This window comes from Microtus oregoni, unplaced genomic scaffold (assembly GCF_018167655.1).
Source record: "Microtus oregoni isolate MIOR12 unplaced genomic scaffold, Mior012 000037F_ref0000500, whole genome shotgun sequence".
Taxonomy (NCBI): domain Eukaryota; kingdom Metazoa; phylum Chordata; class Mammalia; order Rodentia; family Cricetidae; genus Microtus; species Microtus oregoni.
The window spans coordinates 8,615,143-8,635,648 of NW_024543096.1; the positions used below are offsets into that span (position 1 = coordinate 8,615,143).

Consider the following 20,506-nt stretch of genomic DNA (forward strand, 5'->3'; position numbering starts at 1 on the left):
TTCTACGCAGCGGCCTGAATCTGAGGAATCCCAAGGCCGAAGGGCGGTATTCTGAAATCTGCACATCAATACCGCCCTTCTCCAGGCCTTTGTTGTGCACGACGTTGGCCTCCCCCGCCCCCACTTCTTTGCAGAGAAAGGTGCTAGAGTAAAAAAAAAAAAAAACTGAGCTGCTATCAATCTGCTAAGCTCACTGCCCGCAGCTTCCAAGGAGGCTCGCTGGAGACGTGCCCGTGACTTACCCCTAGGGCTCGGGCGTGTGGCTTAGAAATAGCTGGGGTTGCAAGGCGCAAGGCTCAGCATTGGACCCCCAGGAAACAAAAAAACCAACAACAACAAGCCTAACAGCCTGCCATCGACTTTTCAATCAAATTGGCTCGCTCATTCTAGAAAGCACCGTCCTTGGGAGTTCGCAAACTTGGTAGGCGGAGGAGCCCAGGATTGGATCAGGTGGAGTCGAGCGCCCCCACCCACGCCCGGTTTCCAGCCCCCGCCCCCGGGGCTATCCCCCACCTGAAGGTGACCCAGGGGGCGGGGGCGGGCGGCAGACCATCGAGCTGCCCGGCGCGCCGCCGCGGCCCGTTGGATTGGCTCGAGCCTCTCCCGCCAGGCCTGCCCGGCTCCCGCGCGCCGCTGTGGGCCCGCCCCCCGCCGCCATCTTGGTCGTGGAGGAGCGGGCGGCACGCGTGAGTAAATAGCGTGAGCCGGGAGCGGACGGCGGCCCTGGGCGGAGAGCGGCGGAGCGGACTTCCCGCGTGGGGTGAGGCGCGGGAGGGAGGCTCGGCCGGCGCTGCCTCTGCCCCCTCGCGGCCGCGCCGTCCTGAGAGAAGCGGTTGCGGGAACCGGGTAGGCGGGCGGACGAGCGGGAGGGCGGCCTTGCGAGCGCGCGGCCCGGCGTGCAGGTGAGGGCGCCGCGCGAGCCGTGCCACCGGTCACCGGTGTCTTCCGGCCTCGCTTCAGGGTGGCCGAGATGACGGCCGCGGGTCGCAGCCCGCTGGAGCCGCTCCTGGAGACTTGGGAGGACCCCTCGGCGTCTCCCGGCGAGCAGACGGACGCCTACCTAACTCTGACCAGGTGAGGCCGCCCGGGGAGACCGAGCCGGGGCGGGGGACTCGGGGAGCCGTGGGGGACGCGAGCGGGTAGCGCGGGGCGCCCCTGGCCATGCCTGCCAGGTGGCGGTGCGGGGCGCAGCGGCGGCGCCTGAGGGCTTCTTGGGGAGGCGCTTTTTGTTGTTGTTGTTTTGTTTTGTTTGTTTGGCTGGCAAGCGGGAGCTTTGAGGAAAAGTTTGAGGTGGAAGGAGTTTGAAGAGAGCCGCGCTTCTCCCGGCGAGCCCGGGACGCGGTGCGAAAGTTGGCGGCAGTCCGGGATGGTTTGCTGTAGTTAGGGGCAGGGGGTCCCCCGCTCGCCCCCACGTTAGGATCCTGCGGACGCCTTCTCGGGGTTGAGGGTGTAGGTGCGCGAGCCTTCAAGTCGCTCCCAGAATTGCCCCCCCCTTTAGTCAGGGTTTTCCTGTGTCATAGCCTTGGCTGCCCCGGGGACCTGGTGGCCTGGAACTCTGAGATCCTCCTGCCTCTGCCTCAGAGTGCAGGGATAAAAGGCAAGCGCCACCTCTGCCCGTCTACTTACCCCCTCCCCATAGAGCCAGGAACCTCGTTTTTACTTTATTTAAAAGACTACAAAGATTTTTCTAAAATTTTGCAAATGATTATAAAATTAGAAAATATGTGACCAGGGAAAGGGATAGTCATTTCCTTTTCTCTTCTAAAAGAGTCAAAATTTGAATAAATTGTGCAAGTTATCGCTTATTTGTTCTTTTTGGTTTTTCGAGACAGGGTTACTCCTTAGCTTTTGGTTCCTGTCCCGGAACTAGGTCTTGTAGAGCAGGCTGGTCTCGAACTCAGAGATCCGCCTGCCTCAGCCTCCCGAGTGCTGGGATTAAAGGTGTGCGCCACCACCGCCTGGATCAAGTTACTGTTTATATTTGATTAGTTTACAGTATGTTTTCTATAGACTCTAAAGCATTTTTAAGGAATTGATTTTTTTCCAAGGGCTTGAAAGCAAATCTTCAGAAACTTAAAAGTTCTTAATATTGGATACTAGTGTTGAGTGACTCTGGAACCTGAGCTACAGGTGGTTGTGAGCCACCTGACCGGTGCTAGAAATTGAACGTGGACCCTCTGCCAGAGTGGTATAAGTTCTTAACCACTGAATTGCCTCTTCAATCCTGAAATAAATTTATTTATTTATTATTTTTTTCTTTTTTTGGTTTTTCGAGACAGGGTTTCTCTGGCTTTGGAGCCTGTCCTGGAACTAGCTCTTGTAGACCAGGCTGGCCTTGAACTCTCAGAGATCTGCCTGCCTCTGCCTCCAGACTGCTGAAATTAAAGGCGTGCGCCACCACTGCCGGGCTTCTGAAAGTAATTCTTAAAAGTGATTACAGTACTTTTTTTTCTGTTTGTCCTTTTTGCCTAAGCTTGTGTTCTGTTTCCTTTTAAAGTCGTATGACTGGACAAGAAGGAAAAGAAGTCATTGCAGAAATTGAGAAAAATCTTCCTCGGCTCTATACAGTTTTGAAGGTCTGTGTTTATTTTTGAATCTTTGGGATTCCAGGTGCAACTCCTGACTGTCTCTCCAGTAAATGATTCTTCACTTGGGCTCTAGCATCACCCAGTGCATTTTTAACCCCGCATACACCATAGCAGCGGTTATATTAACAGGATTGCTCTCTCTTTTTTATTAAGTATGGTTCACCAGGTACTGTTAATTACCTTCTGTGTTCTCTCACTTTAATTTCCGTACTCTAGGGCCTCTGGCATGCTAGTGAAGTGCTTTCTATTTACCATCAAGCTATACCCGCAGCAGGTCAGGAAACTGGTTTGTTTGCTGAAGGCTTCAGGACTGCCTTAATTCAAAGCCTAAAACAATTGTCACAGATAAAATCTCTTTGCTTTTTGCAAGTATACAAGTATGTTATCTGAAAATGGCAATTATACATGTTTTTGGTGGAGCAAGGGAGTTTTTGGGACTTTTTTCCAGTAAAGCCGTGGCCTTAAGCCAGGTAGTTAGGTGACAATCCTCCTGCCTCTGCCGCTCAAATATTAGGATTATAGGCTGGGACTAGCAAAATCCATAGTACATGTTAATTTCTTTTTATTCATGATCAATTTTTGATAATTATGCCTGCTTGAAAAATTGTTAAGTATATAGTTGGCTTGCTCCTCTTTTATTTAGTGGTCATAGTTACTATCGGGCAGTCTGTAGTCTTAGCCTCTCTACCACTTAGTGACTTCATGACGTGCCATCAACATTTTTCAACAAATACTTTGTTTTTAGAATGAAAATATTGAATTAAATATCCCAACCTCATTGAAATTATTACTATTTTTTTTGACAGGGTCTCTAGTCCAGGCTTGCCTTGGACTTCTATATAGCTGAGGATGACCTTGAACTTCTGATCCTCCTGCCCCCCCAGTGCTGGGATTACAGGCACGTGCCACCACTTTGCATTATGCAGTGCCGGGGATTGATCCCAGGGCTTCATGCATGCTAGACGAGTACTATACCAACTGAAAAGTACATCCCCAGCCCCAAATTTCTTTATTTTTCTTTAACTTTAGGATTGAGATAAAATGCCTGATATATAGTAGATACTTGGGAATTGCTACACTGCAACTGCTTCCCTCTCCTAGTCTTAGAGGAAGAAGGCATTGCTCCATTCTAAACCTAGGATGGCAACTTTTCATTTGAGACTTCGCTTACTCATTGTAGAGATATGCCCCCATTTGTTTCCTGTCTAATAATTTTAACATCTTTCATTTGTTGGCCTTTTCTTTGTTTTTGCATGAGATGTCATTTATCTTTTTTAAAAAATGTTCTTTCAGTTGATTTAAAAAATTTTAATACCTGCATGTCTGTGTACCTGTGCTTTGACCATAGACGCCAGAAGAGGGTGTCAGAACCCCATGAATTGGAGTTAACAGGCAGGTTGTGAGCTGCCATGTGGGCACTGGGATCCAAATCAAGACATTCTACCAGAGTAACTGCTGAGCTATCATCTTTCCAACCACTTCCAGTCGATCTTTTTCTAGTTCCTTCTCCTTTGCCAGACATTGCCTGTTTTCACTTAACTCCCAAAAGGTTGCCTGATTGATTGGATTAAAATGCATTGAATTTGGGTTGTAGTTGGATTTGATTCTATAAACGGTTTCTCTGCTGTGAGTGTTATTTTGATTTTGTAGGCTCACATTTCCAGCCAGAACTCAGAATTGAGTAGTGCTGCTCTACAAGCCTTGGGATTTTGCTTATATAATCCCAAAATTACCTCAGGATTATCAGGTAGGTAAAATGATTATAGCTATTGATATCTGTTAAGTTTAAAGTATAGTTTAATGCAGTTAAAGTACTGTTATTTATGGATTAATTTTACAATTTGTAGTTTTTCCCCATTTAGGAAGGTATTTACTTGGTGTGTGTGCACTCAAGGTCAGAGAGCAATTTGGAGTAGTTCATCTACCAAGGGAGTTCTGGGATTGAATTTATTATCATTATGCTTAATGACAAGGGCCTTTCTGGTTTAGTCTTGGATTGGTCCCAAACTATTTTTTAGTAGGACACACACACACACACCCCTACTAAAAATTAAATATTTATTTATTTATTATTATTATTTTTTGGATTTTCGAGACAGGGCTTCTCTGTAGCTTTTTGGTTCCTGTAGCTCTTCTAGACCAGGCTGGCCTCGGACTCACGGAGGTCCGCCTGCCTCTGCCTCCCGAGTGCTGGGATTAAAGGCATGTGCCACCACCGCCCGGCTAAAATTAAATATTTAAAATTACATACATATCCTACAAAAATTTATACATACACACATATACATATATATAATTTTTCCCCTTTTTGGTTTTTCGAAACAGGGTCTCCTTATGTTATGTAGCTCTGGATGTCCTAGAACTTGCTCTCTAGACCAGGCTGGCCTCGAACTCCACTCCTGAGTGCTGGGATTAAAGTTGTGCGCCATCACCACCCAGATAGAATTTTTTTTTTTTTTTTGGTTTTTCTAGACAGGGTTTCTCTGTAGCTTTGGAGCCTGTCCTGGAACTCCCTTTGTAGACCAGGCTGGCCTCTAACTCAGAGATCCGCCTGCCCCTGCCTCCCGAGTGCTGGGATTACAGGCGTGCGCCACCACCGCCCGGCTTATATTTTTTAAATTTGAAGTTAACAGTAATTTATCTGATTCATGTGACAGGCATATTTCCTAAGGAACTTAATGAGATGAAGAGGTCTTGTATACTATGGTAAATGTTTGTTTGGAAGTGGTATTGAAAGTATAGAGCTTGATATTTTCTAGGTGTTAAGTAATTCTGTTGCTTTATAGTCTGCAATTGGAAAGGAAACCTACAGCTTACATGTTAAGAATTGAGAGGTGGGCAATAAGGATATCGTGAAGTTGTTATTATCTTCCCCTCAGTGAAGTGTTGCAGTTTTTTCTCTTGCATAAGACTTGTTAGCATCCGAATATGACAGTAGTTAATCGAGTTGTGTGAGATAAAAGGTTTGCAGTCTGCTACTGTCTGTTTTCTTTACCGTCTTCTGCTTTAGTCAGGATTTTGTATTTTGACAAGAATTGTGGTATCTGTCTCTGCAGATTGTCTGATCATCATGTCACACATATAAGAAATTGGGATTTCTGATCCCCTCATCTGTCTTTGTTGTTTTTATTTTGTGTTTGAGATTTTAAAGATTTTAAACTATGGTACATAATTGAAATTAAAACTTGGTGTTTTTCAGAGGCAAATATTCAACAACTGCTTTTAACTTTGAATGATATCATTAAGAGTTCAGACAAAAATGTGTGTACCAGGGCATTGTGGGTATTATCCAAACAGACGTTTCCTACTGAAGTTATTAGCAAAATGGTGAGTACTGGGGCATTGGAATTATATGCTAATAAAATTGTTCTGCCTCATTTGATTCGTGTGTATTTGTTCTGTCTTTTAGGTATCCAGTATTATTGATTCATTGGAAGTGCTACTAAGTAAAGGAGAGATACATTCTGCTGTTGTTGATTTTGAGGCATTAAATGTTATTATAAGGTATGCAGTTTGTTCTTGTATAAATTTTTGCTTTGGGGTTTGTATATATGGTGAGATATAGATATTAAACAATGGAGTTGACCGTTTGCTACCAAGCCTGACAACCGGAGTTCAATCCCTAGTACCCATGTGAAAGGAGAGACCTATTCCTGCAAGTTCTCTGACCTCCAAGCACTCTGGATGTGTAGACATAAATGCTGGTACATGTACACATACGCACACAGGAAAAAACTTAAGAGTAAGGTTTAAAAAAACAAAGGTGAATATCCTTTAGACCCACACCAAGCAAGAGAAAGGTAATAAGATGAAAAAAATTTGCAGTTTTTCCCCATCTAGGAAGGTATTTACTTGGTGTGTGTGCACCTACACTCAAGGTCAGAGAGCAACTTGGAGTAGTCCATCTACCACGGGAGTTCTGGGATTGAGTTTATTATCATTATGCTTAGTTCTGGAACTAGCTCTTGTAGACCAGGCTGGCCTCGAACTCTCAGAGATCCACCTGCCTCTGCCACCCTAGTGCTGAGATTAAACAAACAAACAAAAAAAAAGCGCCTCCCCAAGAAGCCCTCTGGTGCAGCCTGGCATCATCATCTGGCAGGCATAGCCCAAGGCGCCCTGCTCTGCCTGCTTGCGTCCCCCATGGCTCCTCGCGTCCCCCACCCGGCTAGGTCTCCCCGGGCTGTAAGTTGCTGTTCTTATATTTTACTGAAATAGTCTTGGCTATATTTCTGTTGGTAATATATTTTGGTCCTAAAAAATTGTATGTAAAGGCTTTCAGAGTCTTAAGTGAGCTAGCCAGGAGCATTCTTGCACTTCCTCATAGACATTCTGGCAGCACAGTTTACATAGTTTAATTTTCTTTCTTTTTTTTTTTTTTTTTTAAAGATTTTCTTTATTTATTGTGCATACAACATTCTGCCTTCATGTCTCCCCACATACCAGAAGAGGGCGCCAGATCTCATTACAGATGGTTGTGAGCCACCATGTGGTTGCTGGGAATTAAACTCACGACCTCTGGAAGAGCAGCCAGTGCTCTTAACCACTAAGCCATCTCTCCAGCCCATAGTTTAATTTTCTAAGTTTTTTTAGTTGTTCAGCTGTTTGCTTTGTGTTCTGGTGCTATATGACTGACTTGGTAGATTATGATCACTTTTAATAATGTTCAATTTGATAGTATAGTTACAATTCTTGGTTTGTGCATACTAGTGTGCCTTTGTGGAGGTTAGAGGACAAATGAAGGATTAAGTTCTTTTCTCCCACAGTGTGGGTTTCAGAGATCAAAACTCAGGTCATCAGGCTTCCCATCAAGCACCTTTACCCATTGAAGCATCTCATCAGCTTTGACTTGGAAACAAAAGTCCTTATCTAAGATGAAGATTGTGAAAAGTCTAGAAGTGTCCTTCCTGAAAGTCAGTGGTAGAGTCCTTTTTAAGCATGAGGTGCTAGCTTTAGTCACTAGTGCTGCAAGAAAAAGAACATATCAAAACAGAATTCCAGGGCATATGCACATGGGCAATACAGATGTATGCAGGTACAATTTAATCTATTTCTCTGTATACACATTTTGTATTTCTGTACAAATGATACATTTGAGATGTATACATTTTGAAATAATTGGGTCATGTTATCCTGTGTGCTCATTTTTCTGGTAATTTCTTTTGTAGTGTTAGGGAGTGATTTGAGCATATTAGGTAAATGCTCTACCGCTTAAATTGCATCCCAAACCAGATGTCCTTTTTCTTTTTTTTTAAATTTGAGACAGCCAGGCAGTGGTAGCAAACGCCTTTTATCCCCAGAGAGGCAGGCGGATCTCTGTGAGTTCAAGGGCAGCCTGGTCTACAAGAGCTAGTTTCAGGACTGGGTCCAAAGCAACACAGAAACCTTGTCTGGAAAAACAAACAAAAAATAAATAAATTTGAGACATTTTCAACGACTTGCCTAGGGCTGGACTTAACACAGCGTGTAGTTCAGGTAGGCCTTGAAACTTGTGATCATAACCTGTTGAACAGTTGGATTTATAGGCCTGTATCACCTGGCTTTGCTTTTTCTTTCCTTTTTCTTTCTCTTTTTTTTTGTTTTTTTCAAGACCACCACTCGACCTGGCTTTGCTTCTTGATGATTTAACTTGACCTCGTTTTTTTTTAAGTTTAATTTAGTTACTGATTTCTCTATTGTAGGCTAATTGAGCAAGCCCCAGTTCAAATGGGAGAAGAGTCTGTGAGGTGGGCTAAATTGGTCATACCATTAGTTGTTCACTCGGCGCAAAAGGTTCATTTGCGAGGAGCCACTGCTTTGGAGATGGGGATGCCGTTGCTGCTCCAGAAGCAACAAGAAATAGCCTTAATTACAGAGCACCTTATGACTACTGTAAGTGTTGCCTTTGTAAGTTTGCTGAATTCTGTATTGGTGGCTTTTACCTGGAGTTTAAAATTCAGCCTGAAATCAGCTACTAGGTGATAGTGGTGCATGCCTTTGATCCCAGTACTCTGGAGGCAGAGGCAGGTGGAGATCTGAGTTATAGGACAGCACTGGTCTACAGTGCTAGTTCCAGGACAGGCTCCAAAGAATCCCTGTTTCAAAAACAAAACAACAAATTCAGCCTGAAGTATTATTGTAGTTACACCATGACTGAGGAGTTTAGTTTTAAATCAAAACAAAGATTTAGGCTCACTGGTAGATTGCTAGCTTAGCATGCACAATGTCTTGTGTGCAGTCTGAATTATCAGATAAAATCAAATGTAGAAATGTTAACATTCAAATTACTCCTATAAGTTAAGTTTTAATTTAAAAGTCTAGATGTTTTATCACTTCTCTAGTGAATGATGAATAAAGAGGGATTATATTTGTTTGTTTGTTTGTTTTTTTGTTTTTCGAGACAGGGTTTCTCTGTGGCTTTGGAGCCTGTCCTGATACTAGCTCTTGTAGACCAGGCTGGTCTCAAATTCACAGAGATCCGCCTGCCTATGCCTCCCGAGTGTTGGGATTAAAGGCGTGCGCCACCACTGCCCGGCGAGGGATTATATTTCTGAGAAGGGAAGAATTTGTAATGGGTTCAGTTGTTAGTATAGCATCTCAGTCTATAAACATTTAATGCGTATAAGCTCGTGTAAATGTAGTTTCCTAACTCCTGTTTCAAGTCTTATGTTCACCAACCTCTATTCTTCACAACATCTGTTGAGCATTTGTTTTTGTGTGTTTATGTGTGTTAAGGTGAATTGTTTTAAAGGCATTGTTAGTGGTAATGTGTAAACCTCTGAGGTTTATTTCCTACCGTTACTAAACAGATAAGACATAATAGTATGAAGAAAAGGTTAGAATTAGACATGAGCAGTGATTAAACGTATAAGAATTGACTGTAAAATGATAATTATTAAGTATAATTAATAATAGTGTCAGCTCATTTTAGGTGAGAAAATCATGAGTGCCAAGGGCCCCTTTGTGCACCCAATTGGTTTTCAGGGAATGTTGTGGATTCTTTTCTTCAGTGGAAGAGAATGACAGATACAGAGCACCTAATCACATAGGAATAGGACTTGAGGACTATTGTAAGTTGGTTTTTGTTTGGAGATAGAATCTCATTTTATAGGACTGGGTAAATCCTGAGTGGCCTGGAGCTCTTTGTGTACAGGAGGCTGGCCTTGAATTCAGACTTTCTGCCTCCTGAGTCTGGGATTAAAGGCACGTGTGACCAAGACTTATAGTTATTGACTTTTCTGTGAATGTTTGTGTTTGCATGGATACAAGCATGAGAGGCTCAAAGGACAATCTCTCTGGTGTTCTTCAGGCACAGTTTCTTAGTTTCTTAATTCCCCCTCCCCCTCTTTTTTTCTAAAGACTATTCACTGGCCTGGTACTTGATGGATCCTCTTTTTTTTTTTTTTTTTTTTTTTTGAGATTTATTATGTACACATTTTCAGCCTCCATGTATGCCTGCAGGCCAGAAGAGGGCGCCAGATCTTATTACAGATGGTTTAGACTTCCCCGGAAGAGCAGTCAGTGCTCTTAACCTCTTTGCCATCTCTCCAGCCCCTGATGGGTCCTCTTTTCTCCATCTTTCCAACTTTGGGATTTCAAACATGTACAATTTTTTTTTTTAAAACAAAGGTTCTGGGGATCAAATCTAGGTCTTCCTGCTTGTCTTGCAAGCCCTATACCAGCCCATGAAGTTTTTATTGGTAAAATAATTTATATGGAATGCCACATGTTAATTACTTATTGCTTTGATGTAATATTTAGAAAAATATGCATAGACTCTCAAGAACATCAAGAAAGAGAAAATGAATAAGCCTGCGGAAGATTTCTTTAGGGTGCACATTTGGTTTATTAGTACCATGCATGTTTTTAATCGTGAACTTTATGGTGGCAGGCGTGTATAGCAGAGTATATGCTGCTTCTCACAGTGTGCGGCACACACCTGTAATCCCTGAATTTGAAAGGCATTGATAAGAAGGATCTCTGTGAGTTAAAGTTGGTTTTTATTAGCATGTAGGAGGAGTTCTCTGTCCTGCCACCTAGCTCCCAAATCATGACGTGAAGATTTATTATTAATTATGAAAGCTTGGCCAATAGCTTAGGCTTGTTTCTAACTAACTCTTATAGCTTAAATTAATGTATTTCTACTTATATATTGCCTCGTGGCTTTCACCTCTCCTCCTGCCTTACTTCCTCTGCATCTGGCTTCCCTTTATTCTTCCCAGCATCCTCTCTGCCCTGAAAATCCTGCCTACTGATTGGAGTTCAACTTTTTATTAAACCAATCTGAGTGATACATCTTAACAGTGTACAAAAAATTATTCCACCCCAATAGAAAGTAATAGGTCATCCACACCAGTATAGTGGGACTTCATCTTGAGAAAAAATCATACTCAAGTCATAATATTGTACTGGAAGCAGAGATTTGGAAGGAGCTATGGAAAGATCCCTTAAGACTTTCACTAATGTGCTTTCTCCTCATAGGCCAGTTTTTATTACTAATTCTCCACATAGACCGATCTATATATATATACATTTGAGTGAAAACATTTATTTTTTTTTTTTTAAATTTGCTTTTCAGATTTATTCTGTGTATATTGTGAGTGCTAGGATGTACATGCTTGGGTGCAAGGATATACATGTTTGGGTGCACATAGGATCAGATGATAGCTTTTATTTTTGGATACAGTCTCAATATGACATTCATTGTGTAGACCAGATATATCTTGAATTTACAGAGATCAGCTTGCCTATGCCTCCTGAGTAATGGAATTAAAGACATGTGCCACCATGCCCAATAAGAGGGCAAATTGGGTGTCTCATTGGTAGGCTTGCAGATGGTAAGGTTTGAGCAGTAAGTGCCTTTGCCCACTGAGCTGTCTCATAGGCTCTTGAGCTTTTAGACATCTGTTACTATGAAGCTCTTAGTGTAAGATCACTATAGTATCATTTGAATTCTAGTTAATCATGTGTGTAATAAAGAATAATGTGGATGGTCAGATGAACATGAAACTGGTATTTGTAGATTTTTTTAACTATTAGCTTCTTCACATTGCTATGCTGCAGCTTTTGCTTTCTGTGGAGGATGTGTTTGTTCACATTTGGAAAGGTTATTTGGTTCAATAAATTAATGCTTGAAAATTTTTTAGACTTGTGGATATTTTTGCTTTTTGAAGTATTGATAATACTTTTAATAATTACCTTTGCTTACAGAAATTAATCTCAGAACTCCAAAAGCTGTTCATGAGTAAAAATGAAACTTATGTATTAAAATTGTGGCCTCTGTTTGTCAAACTTCTTGGAAAGGTAAGTACCACAGATAAAGAACTAGTTGATATTTTCATAATTTGAATATGCCAGAATTTTTACTTTAAGAGTATCCCACACTCAGGCTGCTCTGGAGCTCACTGCTCACCACCATAGCACAAGCCCAGGACACCACTGTGCCCAGCTTATGTGTGGGTGTGCATGCTTATGTGTGCACTGATGCACATTAACGTGCACATTCATGTGGAGGCCGGAACTCAACTTCAGGTGGTGCTCATTAAGTGCTATCTGCCTTTTTTTTAAACGATTCTGTATTATATTTATTTGTGTGAATGATGTGTGAGAAACGACACCCATCAGACTCATTGGGACTCTTTGAGGGAGTTGTTCTTACCTTCATTATAGGCTCCCAGTGAACTCGGGGTGGCAGATCCACCTGCCTCTCTGCTGGTGTTAAAGGCATCTGTTACTATCTCCTAACGTCTGTCTTTGAGGCAGGCTTCTTTTTAGCAATGGGATTACAAGTCTTTGCCACCATGTCTGGCCTTACAACAGCATATGTGGTGTATGTGTTCTATGTACGTGCACTCACAGAAATGTCGGTGTGTACATGGAGGTCAAGGCAACTTTGTTAAGTTTTTCTTTCCTGCTACTGGAGATTAAACTCAGGTTTTCAGGGTTTTGTGCTGAGCCTTCTCATGGGCCTTTCTGTCCAGGGTTGTTTTTTGAGACATGCTCTTATTATGTAGTCCTGTCTAGGCTAGAGCTCTGTTTCTCAGAATTACCTTGAAGGCAGATTTGCCTGCCTCTGCCTTCTATATTCAACCACATCCAGCTGCCTAGCTTTTGAACCTGCGTTCTGAGGATTGATTTAATTTGGGTCCTCATCAATGCACAAGCACTTTATTGAACAAGCTGTCTGTTTCCCCCATACCTTTAGCTTGTTTTTAATTTGCTTAAAACATCCTCATTACTCATGTTAAAGGTCTTTTATGTTGTAAGCAATGTGACCTTTGTTTATTGATTATGAGCCAAGAACATGGTATCAAGTGAATAAATGAATTATTTTGATGCGTTTTCTCTTTTCTTAGGCCTTGCACCGAAGTGGGAGTTTCATCAATTCTTTGTTACAGCTGGAAGAACTGGGCTTCCGTAGTGGAACACCCATGATTAAAAAGATAGCTTTCATTGCTTGGAAAAGCTTAATAGATAATTTTGCTTTAAACCCAGGTATGTAAATAGTTTTAAATTCTTTCTTCTTTGTCTTTCGTCCTGCAGTACTAGAGTTTGTCAAAGTGAGTTTATTCTGTCTTTTTTTGGTTCAGTAATCTTTTACTTTATCCATATTTTCTTTTAAGATATACTTTGTAGTGCAAAAAGACTCAAGTTGTTAATGCAGCCTTTGAGTTCCATCCATGTGAGAGCAGAAACGTTAGCATTAACAAAACTAGAAGTCTGGTGGTATTTACTGATAAGACTTGGACCTCAACTCCCTGGCAACTTTGAACAGGTAACATCGTAATTATTAACCATTAACTTAGATTCATGTGTCTTTGTAGTTTTTTGTTTCCTGTGATAGGGTCTTAATTTTGTAGCACTTTGCTGGGCTGGAACTCCCTATGTAGATCAAGCTGGCCATTAGTAGTATTCACCAGCATGCCTGACATGTATCCTTAATTTCTAACCGTTAATTTCAGAAGTGATTTTTTTTTTAGGTATCTATTTTTAAAGGTCTCTTATTCTTTATTGCACACTATTCTCCAGAGGCCTAAGATGGAGTACCCATAAACCTCTAGTCAGCAAATGCCAACATACCAGTGTAGAATATTCATTTAAGAATTATCTCATTTGTTCTATGTATGGGTGTTTTGCCTACATAGTGTAGCGTGTTTGTACCCTCTGATGCCAGAAGAAGCTTCAGATCCTTGAACAGGGGTTATCAGAGTGTGAGTACTACGGATGTGGGGAATCCAATTTAGGTCCTAGAAGAGCAGCCAGTGCTTCATTGCCTAACCATCTCCAGCGTTTTATGTGTTTTGCCTGCGTGTATGTCTACATTACTTTTGTGCCTCATCTCAGAGGTGACCAGAAAGGTGTTTGTTGAATCTCTGGGATTGGAATTAAAGAACCATCTCTAGCCCTGTCTGTCTTCATTTTCTAATGTTACTTTTCCCAGAAGCTTTGCACAGCAGGGGTTATATTGCTTAGTGGTAGGGGCTATGATTAGACTGTACCTAACCATTTGTTTAATAGTCAACAACAAAGAAGAATTTAAAAACTTAAAGTGTGAGGATGTACATAAATTGACAGGATACTTGCTCATTATGCTTGTTGCCCTAGAGTCAAACTTCTGGACCACAAAAAGTGGAGTGTGCTGCTGCATGTCTTTATCCCTAGCACCCAAGAAGTAAAGGCAAAAGAAGTTGTATGTTGAGTTCCAGGAAAGCCTGGGATGTAGGCAACCTTGTCTGGGGAGGAAAACTACAACAAATGAACCAGTAGCATGTGCAGCTAACTTAGAATTTGTTTGCCAAAGTTAATGTGTGCAATTTTGTTTAGAATATAGAACTAACTAAAACACATATCCCAGGCAAATACAAGTATAGAAATCTTGTTCTTTGCCAAGTTGTGGTGGCACATGCCTTTAAATTTAGCTCTTGAGAGATGAGAGGCAGGGGGATCTCTTCAAGGGCACCTGCCCTCAGTGAGTTCCAGGACAGCTAGAGCTAGACAGAGAAACCCTGTCTCCAAAGTAACCAAAACAAAACCAAAAGAGAAAGAAAAAGAAAACTTGTCTTGCATTTCAGATTTTTTTTTTTTTTTTTACCAGTGTCTCTCTCCTGGCCTGGAACTTGAGTCATGTTTAGATTTAAAAACAGTTTTGTGTTTAGAACGTAGAAGATCTTAAATTTTTAATTGACCTGATCTATCTCCATATCAGGAGAATTAAGATTGCTTCTTGAGAAAATATATATCTTGCTGGTTGGTGACACATTCCTTTAGCACTTCGGAGGCAGAGGCAGGTGGATCTCTGAGTTGAAGGTCATCCTGGTCTACAGAGTGAGATTCAGGGCACACAGGACTGCACATTGAAATCCCGCCTCAAAAAAAGTACATAACTTGTAAAACTTTTACAAACTTGACAATGAAACTATTGCTGTTTTGTCTTTTCATCTGTTAGGTTTGTGTGCCTTTGATTCAGAGTACAATAAGTGTTGATAGTGTTGCTTCATCGCAAGGCAGTTCATCTCGAGGGTCTACGTCTCCTGGCTTAAGTCCACTGAGTCCACTGACTCCTGGACATAAAGGTGAGAGAAAGAGATTTCTTTCCTTTTCTTTTGAAAAGTCTTTGAAGGAGTGCTTGCACTTTCATCTGGTGTCCTTTAAGCAAAATGTTCTTTTTTTTTTTGAGAATCTACTATAACTTAGCCTGTCTCAGAACTTGTTGAGGCTAGTCCTAAATTGCTGATTCAGGACAACCTCTACCTTTCAAATATTGGGATTAGAGGGCACACCTCTAATGCATTCTTACCTATGCTCTTTGTTACTGATTGTTAGTCATTTTGTTACTGATTTTGCACCTTTTAATTGGATTACTTGGGTTGTTGGAAAATATTTTTTTTCGGTTTTCTTTTTATCTTTGTATATAGCCCAAATTTGAATTTTTCTCCCTTGTTATTTAAGACTAATGAGAGCTCTTTGTGTTTTGAGACATGCTCTCACTATCCAGTTCTGGCTAGCCTGGAACCCACTGTGTTGACCAGCCTGGCTTTGAACTGACAAAAGTCCTCCTGCAGTTGTTGGGATTGCAAAAGTGTACAGTCAGACCCAGCTCATTTCATGCTACACGAATTGATTGCCAATAAACAACTCGGAATGACTAAGAAAGTAGCAAAAATTTACTTGCTTGCATTGAAAATGGACCTTAAAAGACACTTAAAGCAGCCTTAGAAAGCAATTATTTGTCTTTAATATATGTCATCCTTTTTCAGCGTTTTAGATTTTCTATTCAAGTTTCAGAAAGGCTTGAATATTAATTTCAGGGTGTCTGTCATGTTTCTGAAGGTACATTGTATTGGCTAGGAAGTATAACTTGAATGATTTTGTATTTGTTTTAAAGGAGTTCCTGCAACACCACGCATGAGTCCGAGTTCAAATATTGGTGGAATGGCTTCAATCCCTTCCATTCAGCTTTTGGGACTGGAAATGATGCTTCATTTTTTGTTGGGTCCAGAAGTCTTGAATTTTGCTAAGCAGCACAAGCTTGTATTAAGCTTAGGTATTTGTTTTGGAAATAATTTCATGTGTTTGAAACAATCTAAAACTTACTGTGGTGGATGGAGGAGAGGCCTCGTTCTCAACAACTTAATAGTGATATTGTTAAGTGAAATAAGTATAAATTTAAGTAAAAGCATTTTTTAGATAATTTTTTTTTTTTTTGAAAATTTTGCTCCGTAAATCTTTGACTTGATTGCCTTATTTTCCCCTTTAGAGCCCCTGGAGTACCCACTAATCAGCAGCCCTTCTTTCTTCTCTAAGCATGCGCATACACTTATCACTGCTGTTCATGATAGCTTTGTTGCAGTTGGAAAAGATGCTTCAGGTAAGTTTAGGATTATTACTATTATTATTATTATTATTATTTTATTTTTGAAACAGGGTTTCTCTGTAGTTTTTGGTGCCTGTCCTGGAACTAACTCTTGTAGACCATGCTGGCTTCGAACTCAGAGATCCGCTTGCCTCTGTTTCCCGAGTGCTGGGATTAAAGGCATGTGCCACCACCTCCTGGCATAAATTTAGGACATTTTAAACTCAAAAATCTCGTTTATTTTTTTAACCATTTATGTGTTCCCATGTGTTTGGCCCTACACGTACGACAACACATGGGGATGTTGGAACAACTTTTTAGTACTCAAGTTCTTCACCATGTGGGTCCTGGGAATTTTAGGCTCTCAGGGTTGGAAGCAGGAACCTTTACCCATTGAGCCATCTCCCCAGCCCTTTAAAGAAAAGAAAAAAAATAATACTGAGTTTTGGTGTGACATACCTTTACGACACAGCACTCAGAAGGCAGAGGGAGTTGGATCTTGAGTTCAAGGCCAGCCTGGGCTACAGAGCGAGTTCGAGGACAGCAACGGCTACACAAAGAAATCCTGTCTCAAATAACAAACAAAACCAAATATTTATTTGTGCACCAGAAAAGTTTATTTTTTTCCTTGAAGTAACTTGTGTTAAACCATTATAACTGGGAGACAGGAGTGGCTGACAGCACTGGGGAGGGAGAGGCAGGCTAGTCTGATATTTGATGCCTGCATTGTTTATCTAGCATGTTTCAGACACCCAAGACTACATAGGAAAAGAAAATAGTTGGATTGTACTAAGAGATAGATAATGCATAATAGAGGTGGTAAGACAGGAAGACTGCCAAACGTTTGATGCCACCCTAGGCAACAAAGATACCGTGCTTCAAAATGAGTATGGTGGCAAACATGATCCGAGCATTGGAGAAGCTGAGAAAAATGGGTCACTCACTTAAGGTAGACCCAATTTTCAAACATAAAGCCTGTCACCCAAAAATAAGTAGGTAAAATAAAGCATATTTTCTCCTATTATGCATGTATGTGTGTATTAAGGCTTTTCCACGGCACATGTGTGAAAGACGGGACAAATTTTGGAAGTTCTTTCCTCCACTAATGTCAGTTGTGTCTCAGGATTAAACTCAGGTTATCAGATTTGGCAAAAGTGCCTGCTGAGACATTTTATTTTGTTTTGGTTCTTTTTATTTATTTTGTTTTTAATAAATAAAAGGGTACTGTTTATTTAATAAACAAAAGGTGTAGTAGCTATGGAGTCTAGGCTGGGGAAATTTGTATTCTTTGGAAATCATCTGACCTGAAACCAGTGATAGTCCTCTTGTCTTTGACTTCGAGACAGGGTTTCTCTGCAGCTTTGGAGCCTGTCCTGAAACTAGCTTTTGTAGACCAGGTTGGCTTTGAACTCACAGAGATCCATCTGCTTCTGCCTCCTGAGTGCTGGGATTAAAGGCATGCGCTGCACGGCTTGTCTCTGACTCTTAAGTGAAATGGATAAGTGTGTACACCAGGCATGACTTACCATTTAAATCATTGTTTTCCTTCTTGCAGAAGTGATGGGCATTCAACCTAGAAAATACAGATAAAAGTGAAAAACATTTATTCTTTGTTATAGGACAGGCCCATTGTTAACACGTCCTTTTTAAAAAGGCTTAATTTCTATAAAGAAAGATTGAAATGGTGGTTTTATAAATAGTCAAATTCTCATTTTGCTGTTAGTATAAGGAACCGCAGAATAGGTTTTGCTTTCTTGTTTTCTTAGAGTTATTTTATATATATGAGTATTTTGCCTGTGTATGTATGTGTACTAGAGCCTGGTGCTGAAGGAGGTTAGAAGAGGACATCAGATTCCTTGAAACTGGAGTTAGACATGGGTTACTAGGAACTGAACCTTATCTGAAAAAATTTTGTTTCCTTGACAGATGCTGTAGTTAGTGCTATCTGGAAGGCGCTAATTAGCTTGGTGAAGTCAGTTACTGAGTCAGGTAAGTACTATTACATTGCTAAGTGACCTTCACAGGTGCAAGTGCAGTGCTTCACTTGCCAGTATAAACCTTATTTGTATTATGTTTATGAAATTAATCTTTTAATCCTTTAACAAGTTGCTTAAATTGTTTAATTAAAATAAAATTTTCATAGCTCTTAGTAGATATACTCATCTAAAACATGTTTGGAATTATAGCCTTTCTTTTATTCTTTCATAGGAAACAGAAAAGAAAGATCAGGTTCTGAAGTTTTGACTCTTTTACTAAAATCTTTGGAAAACATAGTGAAGTCAGAAGTATTTCCTGTACCAAAAACACTGGTAAATATAGTTATAAATTGCCTTAAAGTCTAATTCTGAGATTCAGTTTATATTGATACTGTTCAGTTAATGTTTGGCACAAACCTATAATACCAAATATTGACTAGCAATTTAACTGTATTTATTGTAACTGCCATTCAAATGTCATTTGAAACCTGCATAGTAAATAGCTGTAGCAGTAGCAGCTACAGACATCTACAGTGTTGTTAAAGGGAGACATGCAACTTAAACTGAACAAATTTCAATGTTTATGGTGCTTGGTAACAATAGCAAACTGTCAGTTTTTAAGTATTCTTTAAAAACTTCAATAGTAGGAATGAAAAAAATAAGTTGGAAAAAAAAACGTAGTTTTTATAATAGTGTAACAAATAATATCGTTAAATACACCGTGCTGGTATAGCATAGTAGATGGTATCAAGGACTCTAGAACAAATTAGGTTGAACCTTTGTCTAACTAAGGGAATTTGGACAATTAATTGCCGTGCTTATGTGGCATATCAGTTCTGAATTTGTATTTGTAAAAAGTGTACTTAGTAGTTTAAATAGTTAAGTGAGTTTATGTTTACAAAGCAGTCTGGATAAGGCACAAATTAATATTGTCAACTTTAGTGTATTTCCAAAATTGGCTAAAAATGTCTTTACTAAGGTAACTATTAACGACACTTAACACCTTGTAGTTCATATTATTACAAGCACAGGAAGACTTGGGGAACAGTTTAGGAGACTCTAGCATCTTTGGATTTATAACCTGAGAATTGACTTGTAGTTAAGCTAGCAAGCTGTTTAAATAGGCCTTTTAGGCCTGTTTGGTGTGTATGTGATTTTTGTTTTTTTTTTTTGAGACAGGGTAGCTTTAGAGCCTGTCCTGGTACTCTATAGACCAGGCTGCCCTCGAACTCAGAGATTTACCTTCCTCTGCCTCCTGAGTGCTGGTATTAAAAGGCGAGCACCACCACCACCACCTAACTTGCAGAGTTTCTTATAACAGTGAAGTACTATGAAGGTCCATTTTTAGAAAAATAGTTAAATTATGGATATTTGTTCATATATGCTTTTTATTCTATAACAAAAACTTGTAAAAGTAGTTCTTCCATATTTTCTCTTTGAACGTTTGAAATAAGGTAAACAAACAATAATTTGAATATAATGTAAACATACACAATAGTCTATGAATATACTGTAATGAATCACAATGTAAATATAATATATATTAGGAATATACTATAATAAATTACAAGTGATGATTACTTAAGTTAGAAACATAGATGATGTAAAGTTTTTACTTAGGAACAGGTTTTTATCGCTAACTATTGTAAAATCTTTCTTTCTTAGGTTCTCATGGAAATTACAGTTAAAGAACTTCCTCAGAAAGTATTAGGTTCACCAGCATATCAGGTTGCTAATATGGATATTCTTAATGCAAGTATCTTAAATGTAGTGTAGTGATATGATAAAGATTGGCAAAACAAAAATTCCTTTAGATTTCTTAAATGACAATTGAAGTTGGTTGGTTACGTTAAAAACCTTGTATGCAGAATAATAGATTGCTGTGAAAAATTAAAGATGGTACTGTGCCAGCAGATGACCTTTTTTCTTCCCTGGGTTTATTAGTGGACTCGAAAGAACGTTTTCCGTTTGTTTGTATGGAGTAATATTACTGGCTACTACTAAAGTATTTGAAAGCTTAATAATAATTAGCTTAGTAGTGTGAAATATACTTTGTTGTTTGAAACATGGGTTTTCTGAGTCCAGCATTTTCTAGGGTGTGTCATCTGATG

At 40.3% G+C, this 20,506-nt stretch overlaps 1 protein-coding gene across 6 annotated transcripts in view; it reads left to right on the forward strand.

Moving 5' to 3' along the window:
- Window positions 1–304: 304 nt before the first annotated feature.
- Rif1 (replication timing regulatory factor 1) overlaps window positions 305–20,506 on the forward strand; it is a 51,102-nt gene continuing 30,900 nt past the window's right edge. Inside the window, exons 1-16 of one of the 6 annotated variants that reach the window (XM_041631470.1) lie at window positions 305–421; window positions 961–1,074; window positions 2,498–2,576; window positions 4,239–4,335; window positions 5,788–5,915; window positions 5,998–6,092; window positions 8,270–8,459; window positions 11,778–11,870; window positions 12,923–13,061; window positions 13,190–13,341; window positions 15,013–15,139; window positions 15,952–16,110; window positions 16,324–16,434; window positions 18,346–18,408; window positions 18,628–18,728; window positions 20,061–20,147. In XM_041631470.1, the coding sequence (XP_041487404.1) occupies window positions 971–1,074; window positions 2,498–2,576; window positions 4,239–4,335; window positions 5,788–5,915; window positions 5,998–6,092; window positions 8,270–8,459; window positions 11,778–11,870; window positions 12,923–13,061; window positions 13,190–13,341; window positions 15,013–15,139; window positions 15,952–16,110; window positions 16,324–16,434; window positions 18,346–18,408; window positions 18,628–18,728; window positions 20,061–20,147 (1,725 nt within the window). In that variant the 5' untranslated portion in view covers window positions 305–421; window positions 961–970. Of the gene's footprint in view, window positions 422–581; window positions 1,075–2,497; window positions 2,577–4,238; window positions 4,336–5,787; window positions 5,916–5,997; window positions 6,093–8,269; window positions 8,460–11,777; window positions 11,871–12,922; window positions 13,062–13,189; window positions 13,342–15,012; window positions 15,140–15,951; window positions 16,111–16,323; window positions 16,435–18,345; window positions 18,409–18,627; window positions 18,729–20,060; window positions 20,148–20,506 lie in introns of those variants that run through there. The other 5 variants (XM_041631469.1, XM_041631471.1, XM_041631468.1 and 2 more) reach the window with 5 other exon arrangements.